Source organism: Anopheles merus, unplaced genomic scaffold (assembly GCF_017562075.2).
Source record: "Anopheles merus strain MAF unplaced genomic scaffold, AmerM5.1 LNR4000156, whole genome shotgun sequence".
In the NCBI taxonomy this organism is placed as follows: domain Eukaryota; kingdom Metazoa; phylum Arthropoda; class Insecta; order Diptera; family Culicidae; genus Anopheles; species Anopheles merus.
This window is the reverse complement of record NW_024427736.1, coordinates 7,156-18,756: the sequence shown is the minus strand read 5'-3', so window position 1 is coordinate 18,756 and position 11,601 is coordinate 7,156. Positions and strand designations below refer to the sequence as shown.

The following is an 11,601-nucleotide window of genomic DNA, read 5'->3' as shown; positions in this document are numbered from 1 at the left end:
GATAACCTTGGCATCTACTATTGAAAAAGGTATGCTGAAACTCAAGCTCATATCTAGCACTTATGTTCATAATTGCGAAAAGTATCATAATTTTAACACCTTTTTACTGATAGAAAAAACCGTTCTTCATATTTTTTCTCATACGTTGTTAGAAGATTGCAGACACAATCGACATAGCTTGCCATGTGGCCACTTCTTGAAAAGCGTGCAACACGTGTATCAATAAATCTAAATTATGGTTAAGCAGATTTATTTATACAAGTGTTAAGGAATTTCAAGGAAACCGGTTACCATATACAATTGTAAAACAAAAATAAAAATTGGTTGAAAATATCTCACTTGCGAGGGAAGCAAGTTGAAGCGTGTAATTTGAGATGCTTTCTATAGAAGCTAGGTGATGTATGACGGATGAAATTACATTGAACATCGACCACAAACCGTATTCAGTTATGGTTCCGTAGAAAAATTTACAATCAATTCACTCGCCAAAGATATGCACAAAGTGATAGAAAAACAAATATTTATAAATCACACACATTCATGCTTACATTTACTAATACCGTCCGACTACGATTCTTACTAATGCGAATATTCCAAATATTTTGGCGATTCCGATGGTTACGGAGAATTCCGAACAATTTCGGACGAATCCGAACGAACCCAAACGATTCCCGACTTTTCTGGATGCTGCCAACATTTGTAATTGAATATACTGATTGCAAATTTTTTAGGAACTATCTAGAACTAGGATCGCTTTTTTTCTAAATTTTACTCAACGCGAGTGTGAAGGTCATCTTGGACTCTAAACTCGCCCGTGACAATATTCTGTTATGTCGACCATTATTCAAATATGATGCGATAAGGAATCTATTTTAGTTCAGGAGGGATTTTTTTTATTCAGAACTCATTCTATGAAAAAGTCGAGAACATCTACTACCAAATTGAATTCAAGAACAGCAAAATTAACGTGGCGGGAAAATTGTGTCACATGAGGAAATAAACAAGTTTGTTTGAGGGTTCCTTGTTGCAGCAACATATTTGGACCTGAAACTATTATTATCCGAGAAGAACGTGCACATTTTTTAAAACTGCGTTGAAACATCTGAAAGTGGTGCGATTGAATTAATTCTGTCCCATCTTTTTCAACCAACCCGTGTCTCAAGCCAATCCCACGTGAAAGAAAAAATAGGGATAAGAATAAAGATCAACTAATTTGAATTTTACTTGCATTCCAAGTTTTTTTAAATGTATACATTGCAGCTGTTTTCCTACCCTTTCTGTGTGTATATGCTCTTTATACCCTTTATTTAGACGTAAAAATGCCTCATGGAGAACTTTACAATGATCCATTCCTTTTTATTCATATGTCCACTACACTCGTCGTTTCGTCCGTTGGTTGGTGCAAGCTGCATTAACGGTTTTTTGGTGTCCAACTTTTTTAATCACGCATCCCAGTGTGCTGCATTTGCCGGGAGGGGAAGTTTGTTTGACAGCAACCCTTAGAGTGACAGCAATGATATAGCAATCAAAACAAACACACAAAAGCAGCGAAAAAGGACAAATTCAACAGAGGCAAGAAAAATATCGACCATGTAATCCCTTTCGCGTTGTTTTTACTGTTTTAACCATAATTGCTACCAATGTGTACGTAACACGCGCATTATCATGGATAGTGCATAATCTAATCTAGTCAAACGTACAACAGTTCAAAGTGTTTGTTGAGGTGTTAGAAGTTGAGTTTTTTTTTGCATGGAAAGAGAAGAACCATGAGCGAAGCGGACCATCGTAGAAAAAATCCTTTCGCTGCTCCTGCCCGACAGAGTGACATGCGGCAGGATGCTGGAGACGATTTCGAAGGTCACGAGCAATACGACGAAACGTTAGGCGAAGAAGTTCCATCGGCGATGACGGAATCGTACAGTGAAATCGCCTACACGCACAACCTGTTCGCAGGAGCGGCTGCCGAAGAAACGGACGGTGGTGCTAGCAACGGTAACCAACCGGACGGATCATCTTCGTCCTCGTCGTCTTCGCAGACGAAAAAACGACCCGACTCCTTGGTGTGTGATGGACGTAAAGGTATGGAGCAGCGTTTTGTCGCGGTTTTCTTTTGCTAAATAAAACAAAATTTCGCTCTCTCTTTCTCCTGCCAGCTTCATTCCCATACAACCTCGAAGGAACCGTACGGGTGGACGGCAACATGACGCACTTTGTGGCGGAAAACTTAGAGTACAAAATCAAGCTAGCAAGCCCGGTGACGGTCACACGGAAGGATTCTTGCAATTTGTCCAGCTCGCGGCAAAGCACACCCTCGGCAGCTACCGGTGGTCTCAGCGGGCTAAGCTTTGGTCCCGGCACTAGCGGTGCTAATTTAACGCTGCCCGGTACTAGCAGCAGCCGAGGACCGATGGCGTACGGGAGTGGATTCGTCGCTCCCCATCCAGCATCGGCCTCGTCCGTCGATCCGAACGTGCTGAACGAGATCGAACGCGAGGCGCAAGCGCTAGCCGCATCGGTCGACAATCTGTCGGAAAGCTTGTGCAGCGTGCTGCACTCGATCTCCTCCATTACGGCGGACAATGTGGAGATTTACAAAAACTCCGTCACGAAGCTGACGGACTGCATGGACGGTAACATCAAGTGTATGTACACGATAATGGCCAAAGCGGAGGAAATTTCTAAAACGATCAAACCGGCCGAAGCCCTAGCAGTAAGAATGTAAGTAATGCGCTGTAGGGGGCTAGGGGGGCGTTTATGTAACGCTTTTTGGTTTGTCTTTGCAATTGCAGACGTGAAATTAAACGACTTGTCGACATGCTGGAAAGCAACGTTTGAACGTGACAGTCATCTACAGGGAGAGGCATTGTTACAGCTGCGCGTGAGAATTATGTACACATTCCGCCTATTTGGTACTATATAAGTATGAGAGATTATTTATTACCAAAAATTAATCAACCTCGGGCTGCGGGAGTATAGCTCGACCGCCCCGAAGCTCGCCATTGCCACGCAAAGGTGCAACAAAAATCAATCCCTCCGTGCTCTATATGTTATGGTCCCTTTATTAATACCCCTTCCTTTATGCCGACATTAAATAGTATTTTATTTTTAATTTTAAGTTAATTCGTTCAGTTTAGAGAGGCTTTTGTTAAGTGCTTTTTACCCCCAAAATGACTCAAAAAGTTCCCTCGACTACTACTCTTACTAGCCATGAACAACGATAATTGACCGCATTGGAAGAAGAGGTATATTATTTGTTACGAGTTTAATTTAACGACCACAAAGAAGAACAAACAAACACGACCATTGCATAAGCTAACGAATAAATAATATAACCCAACTGACCTACACCTCACTATGCCTCCGTGATCGATCAATATTGGACATCGTATTACGACTGTCCTTAGGGCGAAAAAGAAACTGAGAAACACCCCAACTAATCCACAATGAACGGTGGAATGCGTCCGTTAAACACGCGCTCGATCTCTTCCGCCACCGCCAAGCAGTGCCGGTCCCGGTTACGACTCGCCACAACCTGTATGCCAAGCGGTAGCCCATCCCCATCCAACCCGAGCGGCACCTGGGTGGCCGGTACGTGCAGCACGTTAAACAGACACCAGTAGCTAAAGTTGTACACGTTCACGAACGCTCCGTAATGGTACGGTGCCGCGTGGGTAGTGCTGTGGTAGAACAGTACCCCATCGTCACCGAGCAGCTCCGTTAGCTCCTGATCGCAGCGACGCGTCAGCTCCTTGATCACGTCCTCCTTTTCCTGCGGCAGCAGCGTATCCATGAGCGAGTAGATCGACGCCATCGTGTACTCGCTCCGGCCGGTCAGCTTCTTGGCCAGCTCCACCAGCGGGCTGAGCGGTTTCCCATTGCCCAGCAGCGTGCCAAAGTTGGCCGGCTCCTGCGTCATCCAGTAGCGCCACATGTTGGTCGTTCGGTCGGTGCCGCTGAGCGTTACCTTCCGCACACCGGCCGGTGCAATCTGGCCAAAGTGCTGCACCACGCGGTCCATCGCTTTCTGCAGCGAGGGTTGCACCGCACTGCACTTAATGTCGCCCGATTCGGTGATGTAGAAGTAGCGCAGCTTGCGCACATCGACCGGTTCGTCGAAGCGCAGGCTGGTGCACTTTTCCGGACCCACCAGTACCTGCATGAGGGGGAGCAGATCCGTTGCGTAGCGGGTCATCGGTCCGGCCACAACCATGGTGGAGGGTTCGCGCCCGGTGCGCAACGAGCAGCCGCGTGTGTTGATGATGCCGGTGGTTGGTTTGTGCCCGTACACGCCACAGTAAAAGGCGGGCATGCGGATCGAACCTCCAATGTCGGTTCCTGGCACAGTGAAAGCAAACATTAGACATTGGCAAAATGCTAAACACACCCGCAGCGATCTTACCCAATCCGATCGGTGTCCCGCAAGCCGCCAGAAGCGCACCCTCCCCTCCGCTAGAGCCGCCGACCGTGCGCCGATTATCGTACGGGTTGTTTGTCTGGCCGATAATGTTGTTGCGTGTCTCTTGCCTGTGTGTGTGTGTGTGGGACGGAAAACAAACAAACAAACATGAGGCACACACACACACCCGGAACATGCTGCGCACTATAATTAGCCACCGCCACCGCTTACCATCGATTAATTTCCGGTATGCTCGTGGTCGCGATAATAATTGCGCCCGCCTCCTTCATCAGCCGGACACACTCCGCGTCGTTGTTCGCCCTGACCGTGCGCCTCGCGACGATACCGAGCGTGTGCAGCCGGTCCTTGACCGCCGTGCTGTCTTTCGTCGTAAACGGTACGCCCAGGAACGGTTTCGTCGCGAGTTCGGCCTCACCGATCGTGCCCTGCTGCAGCCGCTCGTCGATACGGCGCGCCTCCTCGAGCGCATCGATGAACGGACCGTCGAGCACGGCGTTCACCAGCGGGTTGACCTCGTTGAGGCGATCGATAAACGCGCTGATCACATCGTAACAGGACACCTCGCGCGTACGTATCATCCGCGCCAGCTCGACCGCACTGTACGTGACGAGGAGCCGCTTGCGCTGCAGGGTCGGGCAGCGCCGCTTGCTTGGGCCCCAGTACCATTTGAGGCACAGGTACAGCACGTTGTCGATCACCAGGTGCAGCAGGGTGAAGAAGTACACGAGCATGCGGTTCCGTGCCATTGTGTGTGCTTGCTATCCGCCGGTTACTGAAAAACTATTGCCAAAAGGGAGCGTGTAAGCTTCCCGAGTTAGTAGGTGAAAGTTTTAATGTATGCGATTTCTGTGCGTGTGTGGAACGGGCTTAGGAGAAACCTGAGCTATCGGGACTTGGTTGGCATCAGGCGAAGCGTGATCCCTTCCTTCCCTATCAACGCTTACTAATGAACGGGTGCACCGGGTCACAGAAGGTTAGATAAAACCTTATCGCTATTCTGATTGCAAACCTCACAAAAATAAGCCTTACCGATAGTACCGCACTGTTCGCGTAACTACTTTCTCTCCCTTGTGGTGCGGTGCGATTACGATACAGACGGGTGCGTACGACAGCCAGTGTCAGTGTCGATCGGATCTCTCCAACAGGTTGCACGACCACCACTACCACCTCCACTACTACTACTACTGCTAGCAACGAATGTGCAGATGACTCGGCAAAGTGCAGACTGGCTCGGGCACAAACCGGCCACCGATGCCCTTTACGGTACTGCTTCACTGTGTTTGTGGTATCGAACACAGCTGAAAGCTGTTCCGTCATAAACGTAAACAAATCGGAACGCACCTATGCTGCACTATGATTGCGTCCCATGCATGCGGCTGGCATAAAACATAGTTTTTTTGTGATAAATAATGTTTTAATTTATTCACATATTTTTAAACACAACTTCCAAAAATATTAAAGTATTTTTATACAAATTTACAACTGTTTAACTCCAAATTTTATCCAAATAATTGTTACTCAAACCACAAGAGTATAAACAATTATTAAAGCTAAAATGTTACCTGAACGGTGATGTATGCCGGTCTCTATATTTTGACTCTGTTTAACGAGTCACTTACGACTTGCGATTTTGAATATGTTCTGAATTACAAGTTTTTGAAATTATTATCTTTTATTTTGTTGGGTACATCCATTGAAAGAAAGTATGGGAAATTACGGATAAAGTTTTATACAAAAAGATATTCTAATAATTAAAAAAAAATGTGTGATGTATCTAAAACTGTCTTGGGTCTGGGATTGACTGTATATTTTATCAGAGGCGAATGAGGCCAATTGGCTCAAAGTCTGTATAAAAATAAAGAAAAAAAACTGTATATTTTATTTAATTTATTTTATTTTTGGTATAAGGGCTTTTTACTAGCCGTATTGTTAACACTTCTTGTGCTAACGGTTTACATAATTCTCAAGGAATTTACACTTCTTGTTTTGCCTTACAACGGGCATACTCGGTTGTAATATTATAATAATTATACTGTTGTTTGCTTGTTGTTGTTGACAGTGATCTTCGTGTCTGGAAATCGTTGGGTTTCTGGTGTGTTTTGTCTTTCGTAGCGATGGATGGTTGTTCAGGTCTATTGCGGCGACTGTGGAGCTAGCTTCCTTCGAAGGCTATGGCGTTATTTTTAGTGGCAGGTCGACAGAAACGTGTCGAATTTATTTGGCCTTTTGCTCATTTGAATGCATTGTTTCCAGATTTAGTCATTGCCTGGCTGCTCCTGAAACAAAACATACTGTATCAAAGTATTCCACTTCAAGCATCGTGGAATCCGACTCCACAGTGTCTGAGCCAGATTTAAACGTTGTAGATGAGAATTCAACGCAAAATGATTCGACATGAGTCGTGACATCATTCGGATGAACGCTCGATCCACTTTGAGTCCATTAAACCAAGGCCGCAAGGACACAAACGGAGAGACTGTACGTAATATAATCAAATAATCAGTCAGCTCGGTTATGTCAATAGTCAGTCATCAGCAGTCGAGGCCTTCATTATGCTCCAAAACCAATAGAATTATGCAGCAGGGTGAAGAAGTGCATGAACACACTGAACATACGGTTTGTTGCCTGAGATTTTTATTGTTATTATTATTGTTATAATTTATTTAATTCACAACGAGCACAGTGAATATAAGATAAAAAAGAAAGCGTTTACAATTATCATTAAAATGTTCAGGATTTACAAATTAAATAAAGATGTTCCACTACAACAGCAATTATTACAGAAGTGATGATATAAGTAAATCACAACACTAGATAGGCCATGGCAGGAGTCGAAGTCTACCTTTGAACTGCGCTGAAGATATCTCGAAGTCAAATGCATCGGAGCTAGCATTGGACTCCGCAGACATACGAATCATAGAGCCTGACCGACCAGCCGACCTGGATTGAAGCTGAGGTATCCGCAGAATATTTCTAGTCCTAAGCGGGCGAGATGGTGTGCAAAACGCTGACGCGGGACAACAGAGACGGTGAGTTGATGGACCACCGCTGAGAAGACCACCGATGAAAAGGCACAGTGCGTTATGTCTCTTTACGGCAAGAGGTTCGAGGGCTAGAAGATGGCATCGTACAGCATACGATGGAACGATTGCACCAGGGATCACAGTGAGTGACAGAAAAAAACTTAACCCTCAACTCATATCAGGAAAGAATGCACATTGCATTACAATTTCAGAGAAGATGTTTTTTTCTGCACACAACATGATATGAAAAAATAAGTGACACATTTATAATTTTAACGCTATGTTCGGATTAGTGATGTGCTCTCTGGAGCGCTCTCACACACGAATCCGTTCCGACTCCGGCTATTGTTAGTCCGATTCCGACTCCGGCAAAATCGGAATCACTAGTTCCGCCCAGAGTCCGAGTCGTGAGGAGTCGTTTGGAGTCGTTCGGAGTCATTCAGAGCCGTTCAGAGTCGTCCAGAGCCGCCCGGAGTCGCCCGGAGTCGCCCGGAGTCGCCCGGAGTCGCCCGGAGTCGCCCGGAGTCGCCCGGAGTCGCCCGAGGTCGCCCGGAGTCGCCAGGAGTCATACGAAGTCGGATTGTTAGGGAGTCATTCAGAGTCGTCCGGAGTTGTTCAGAGTCGATCGAATTCGTCCGGAATCGGAGTTGGTCGGAGCCAACTGTACCCGTCCTGTGCAATGTGCATGTGATCAGGCATTTCATTTCGTTGAGTTTTTTGTCTTTCACTTTGCACGTGCACTTCGTATAAAGGCCAATGTATCGAAGGCCGACTCCTACTGATTCCGGATGAATCCGGACTACTCTGGCTCCGGGTGACTACGGACAACATCAGATGACTCCGGACGACTCCGAACGATTCCGGGCGACTACAACTCCAAGCGACTCCGGGCGATTCTGGACAGCGCCAGACGATTCGAAACGACTCTGCAAAATGCTGGGTGGACCTACCTTCCGAAGTATGTTCCAAAATTATCGAAATCGGATCCTAGCCGACTCCGGACTTTTGTCAACTTTAGCCATCACTAGTTTAGATACAGAATCTGAATTTCCTGAATGGTGTTTTGAAGTGATCTCTGACAACCATGTGTAGCTTTAGCTTGATCTCGCTACCATTAGAAGCTTAATTTTCATTACTGTTTTCATCGAATTGTGCCAACTAGACCTTAACAAAGCTGATCAATAATTGTTAACAAGACCTTAATTCGTCCGAGAGGATTCTCTTGCTTGAAGAATGGTAGCTCATGTGTGATGCATAGATAAGACACATTACTAGATCATATAGAACAACGAAGTTGTCATCAGATATCCTTCACTGGCGAATTCAAATTTCCAAAATTGATCCAGAAATTTACCTGCATGTTTTTTTTTTAATGATAAATTGTTAGGATTTCGCACCAACCCTTATCCGCGTTCTGTAGAATATGATATCTTTATTTCACTGCAGAAGTAGTAATCGATCTCTACAATACCCTGCCCAAAATGAAACACTCAGAATTACTCAGTTCAACTTGTTGTATCAGGATTTATTCACTTTTTTGTTTCGTTTATAACTATGCACACAGTAGGTAGGTCTTAGGCACGTCGTTCAAATAAATAATTATCGCTAAGTGTTTAATCTTCGGTAAGAAAGTGTTTTACTTAGAAACACACACACATACACACACACAAACACACAAAAAAGGCGACTCTACAAGGCCAGCACAAGGCTGTCGTCCCTCGCTGCCTCGCAGTATAATACTTTCCGGTGCATCCGGCCGAATTAGGCGGATCGTTGTTTGCAACTAAAACAACCCAATGACTGTAAACCATACTTGTATGGCCGGGCCTCCTCAAACGTAGTACACGAACGTCCAGTAGAATATGTTGAAGATCACGAACGCGATCGGGAAGACGAAGCGTGACCGTTTGTCGATCCAGATCGCCACCTCCTGCGGTGTCATCGTGGTCCAGCCGTTTCCGTTCACGTTGCTCGTTTGGCCCTCGATCTGGATCGTAACGTTGGAGGCTTCCGTCATTGCCCGGTCGACGTCGGTCGTCGAGATGATGGGCAGGGTGGCACTGCTGGGGCTCTTTTGGGGGATGGACTGGAAAAAAGATAAAAAAAAGGTTAAACATATTGTATTTAAAAGGAATAGTACGCACTAATCTATATGCTTACATGCACGGTTAGATAGTTGTTGAAGGAGTTGGCCGAAACGGTCGTGGCAGAGTCGGCCAGCGAAGTGCAGGAGTGTGACTTGTGCAGTCCGCTCATGTCCTTGCGCGCCGGCCGCGGTGTGATGGCCTGCTTGAGCACGTGCTTACTGTTAACCTTCTTCACCTCCACGTTGCGCTTCCGGCGCCAGATCGTATTGACGAAGGCGAACTCAACCAAACTGCCAAAGATGAACCCGGTACAGCCGAGGAACCAGATCTCGGACGCCTTAATGTAGCTGACCTTCGGGAGCGTTTTGCCTTGGGCGGAAGCTAGCGTAATAAACGTCAACATGGTGCTAGTGCCGAGCGTAATGCGGGGCGCAGACTGATCCGCCTGCAGCCAGAAGGTGACCCACGAGATAGCGACCAACATGATCGAGGGGATGAAGTAATCCATCATGTAGAAGCCCATCTCGCGCGCCAGATGTACGGTGAAGCTGAGCGAGCTGTAGTTACCAGCTGAAAGTGTCGCGAGAATGGAGCGTTAGTCCTTCATCAGGTTAGTGTCATCAGTATTCAGACCTACCGAAAGCACCATGGCGAAGATCGCTCAGATCCGCATTGATAACCGTCTCGTTGGTAAACATCTCCAGCAGCACGTACTCCGTAAGATGCAGCTCCGGGGCCAGCGTTACAGGGGACTTGTGCTCCCAGAGTAGCACCAAATCGTCCTCATTGTACATCCCTGTGAGGAATAAAAGGCTCATCAATCCGACCATCTCAAACGATCACAACTCTCCAAACGATGGACGCGTGATACGTACAACTCTCCAGCACGGTGGAACAGTGCTGCTCGTCGAACGGGAACTTCTGCAGATTCATCCAACAGTACAGGGTGGCGCTGATGCGCGTCGATACGATCACCGTACCGTCGGGTGAGATCGAGGTGAGGATGTCCTTCTCGGCCGTGCCCAGTATGTCAGAGCTGCGCTCGTTCGCGAGGAAGACGTGCGGCACCCAGAGCAGATCACGCAGCGACTGTTCGCCCATGATCGGTTTCGTTCGGTTCGGTGCCACCTCCCGGAACACCAGCCGCGGATCGACGTAGCGGAACTGGAGCAGTGCGTGTATCTTAAATTGCTGTAGGCAGTGGGAAGAGTGGAATAGGGTTAGAATATAGGATTCGGAAATAGGGCGCATTTGCTGATCGCTTACCAAATCGTGTGCTTCTAAGTTTTGCATAAAATAGATGTAAGCACGGGCGTACACCTTTACCGGGCCGTTTGTACCGTTGATGGATTCTGGAAAAGGGCAGCATTCAATGATTAACTTGCATGTTATTGCAATAATGGAATCGTCGCGTTTGTAGCTTACCTCGCTTGGGACGCTCTAGCCGATCGTACCGACAGACGTGTGTTAATCGCGTCAGAAGTTGCGTCTGTGAAAGATGGTCCGCTCCTTCTAGCGTGGGACACTCAGAGTCTCTGTAATGAGAAAATAGAATGAGCAATTAGATCTCAAATAGAGCACATTCTATGATTATGATTGAAAAACTCTATGCCGGATCGAGACAGTTTCAAATCTGTCAAATCCAAGAGTTTCAACGTCAAATTGAATTGCCATACGCACAGTGCTAGGCCGATTTAAGTCATTTGATAAAGGAAATTAAGCGAAACCGTAACATTTTTGTTGACGCTTGTCATGTTCGTATGGTACAGGAATGGCTAGTACTTGTAAAGGGTATAAATTAGCAAAATCCGATTTTGATTATTTTTCTTAGCCTATTATAACGATCGTCTTGGTTATGAGTGCGTTATTCTAGCTTAGTAGAATTGAATTAATCACTTAGCCGAATAATTAGTCCAAGCAGCGTGGGAACGGTCAGGATGAGCCAGCGCTTCTATTGAACAGTCCAACGGACAGCTCAAAAATGCATTTGTTACATGGTTTCTGTAGGATTTTTGAATGTCTCCGAATGATTTTAATAATTGATCAATTTCTACATATTTTTCAATCGTTTGTT

At 46.2% G+C, this 11,601-nt stretch overlaps 3 protein-coding genes across 3 annotated transcripts; 1 reads left to right on the top strand and 2 right to left on the bottom strand.

Moving 5' to 3' along the window:
* Positions 1-1,499: 1,499 nt before the first annotated feature.
* Positions 1,500-2,942, top strand: LOC121601732 (BLOC-1-related complex subunit 6-like). Its single transcript, XM_041930537.1, has 3 exons — positions 1,500-2,079; positions 2,154-2,718; positions 2,790-2,942. The coding sequence occupies exons 1-3, from the start codon at positions 1,767-1,769 to the stop codon at positions 2,833-2,835; spliced, it is 924 nt and encodes a 307-aa protein (XP_041786471.1). The 5' UTR covers positions 1,500-1,766; the 3' UTR covers positions 2,836-2,942.
* A 99-nt stretch (positions 2,943-3,041) lies between these two features.
* Positions 3,042-5,697, bottom strand: LOC121601731 (fatty-acid amide hydrolase 2-like). Its single transcript, XM_041930536.1, has 4 exons — positions 5,447-5,697; positions 4,628-5,197; positions 4,400-4,524; positions 3,042-4,335 (listed from the first exon to the last, which is right to left on the bottom strand). Exons 2-4 carry the CDS (start codon positions 5,161-5,163, stop codon positions 3,434-3,436), a joined length of 1,563 nt encoding a protein of 520 aa, XP_041786470.1. The 5' UTR covers positions 5,164-5,197; positions 5,447-5,697; the 3' UTR covers positions 3,042-3,433.
* Positions 5,698-8,940: 3,243 nt separating this feature from the next.
* LOC121601733 (pH-sensitive chloride channel 2) lies at positions 8,941-11,082 on the bottom strand (the record flags this gene model as incomplete). The annotated part of the gene is made up of 6 exons (XM_041930538.1): positions 8,941-9,526; positions 9,601-10,097; positions 10,165-10,323; positions 10,403-10,718; positions 10,794-10,879; positions 10,953-11,082. Coding segments are annotated over 6 exons (1,443 nt in total), but the record flags the coding sequence as incomplete, so codon positions are not given.
* Positions 11,083-11,601: the final 519 nt, after the last annotated feature.

Bases quoted from the DNA above. Each gene is read 5' to 3' on its own strand.
- LOC121601732 (XM_041930537.1), top strand. From the start codon at position 1,767: ATGAGCGAAGCGGACCATCGTAGAAAAAATCCTTTCGCTGCTCCTGCC. The intron at 2,080-2,153 runs GTATGGAGCAGC...TTCTCCTGCCAG, and splicing joins GGTGTGTGATGGACGTAAAG to CTTCATTCCCATACAACCTC. The intron at 2,719-2,789 runs GTAAGTAATGCG...TTGCAATTGCAG, and splicing joins GAAGCCCTAGCAGTAAGAAT to ACGTGAAATTAAACGACTTG.
- LOC121601731 (XM_041930536.1), bottom strand. From the start codon at position 5,163: ATGGCACGGAACCGCATGCTCGTGTACTTCTTCACCCTGCTGCACCTG. The intron at 4,525-4,627 runs GTAAGCGGTGGC...ACACACACACAG, and splicing joins ATACCGGAAATTAATCGATG to GCAAGAGACACGCAACAACA. The intron at 4,336-4,399 runs GTAAGATCGCTG...TCACTGTGCCAG, and splicing joins CGGGACACCGATCGGATTGG to GAACCGACATTGGAGGTTCG.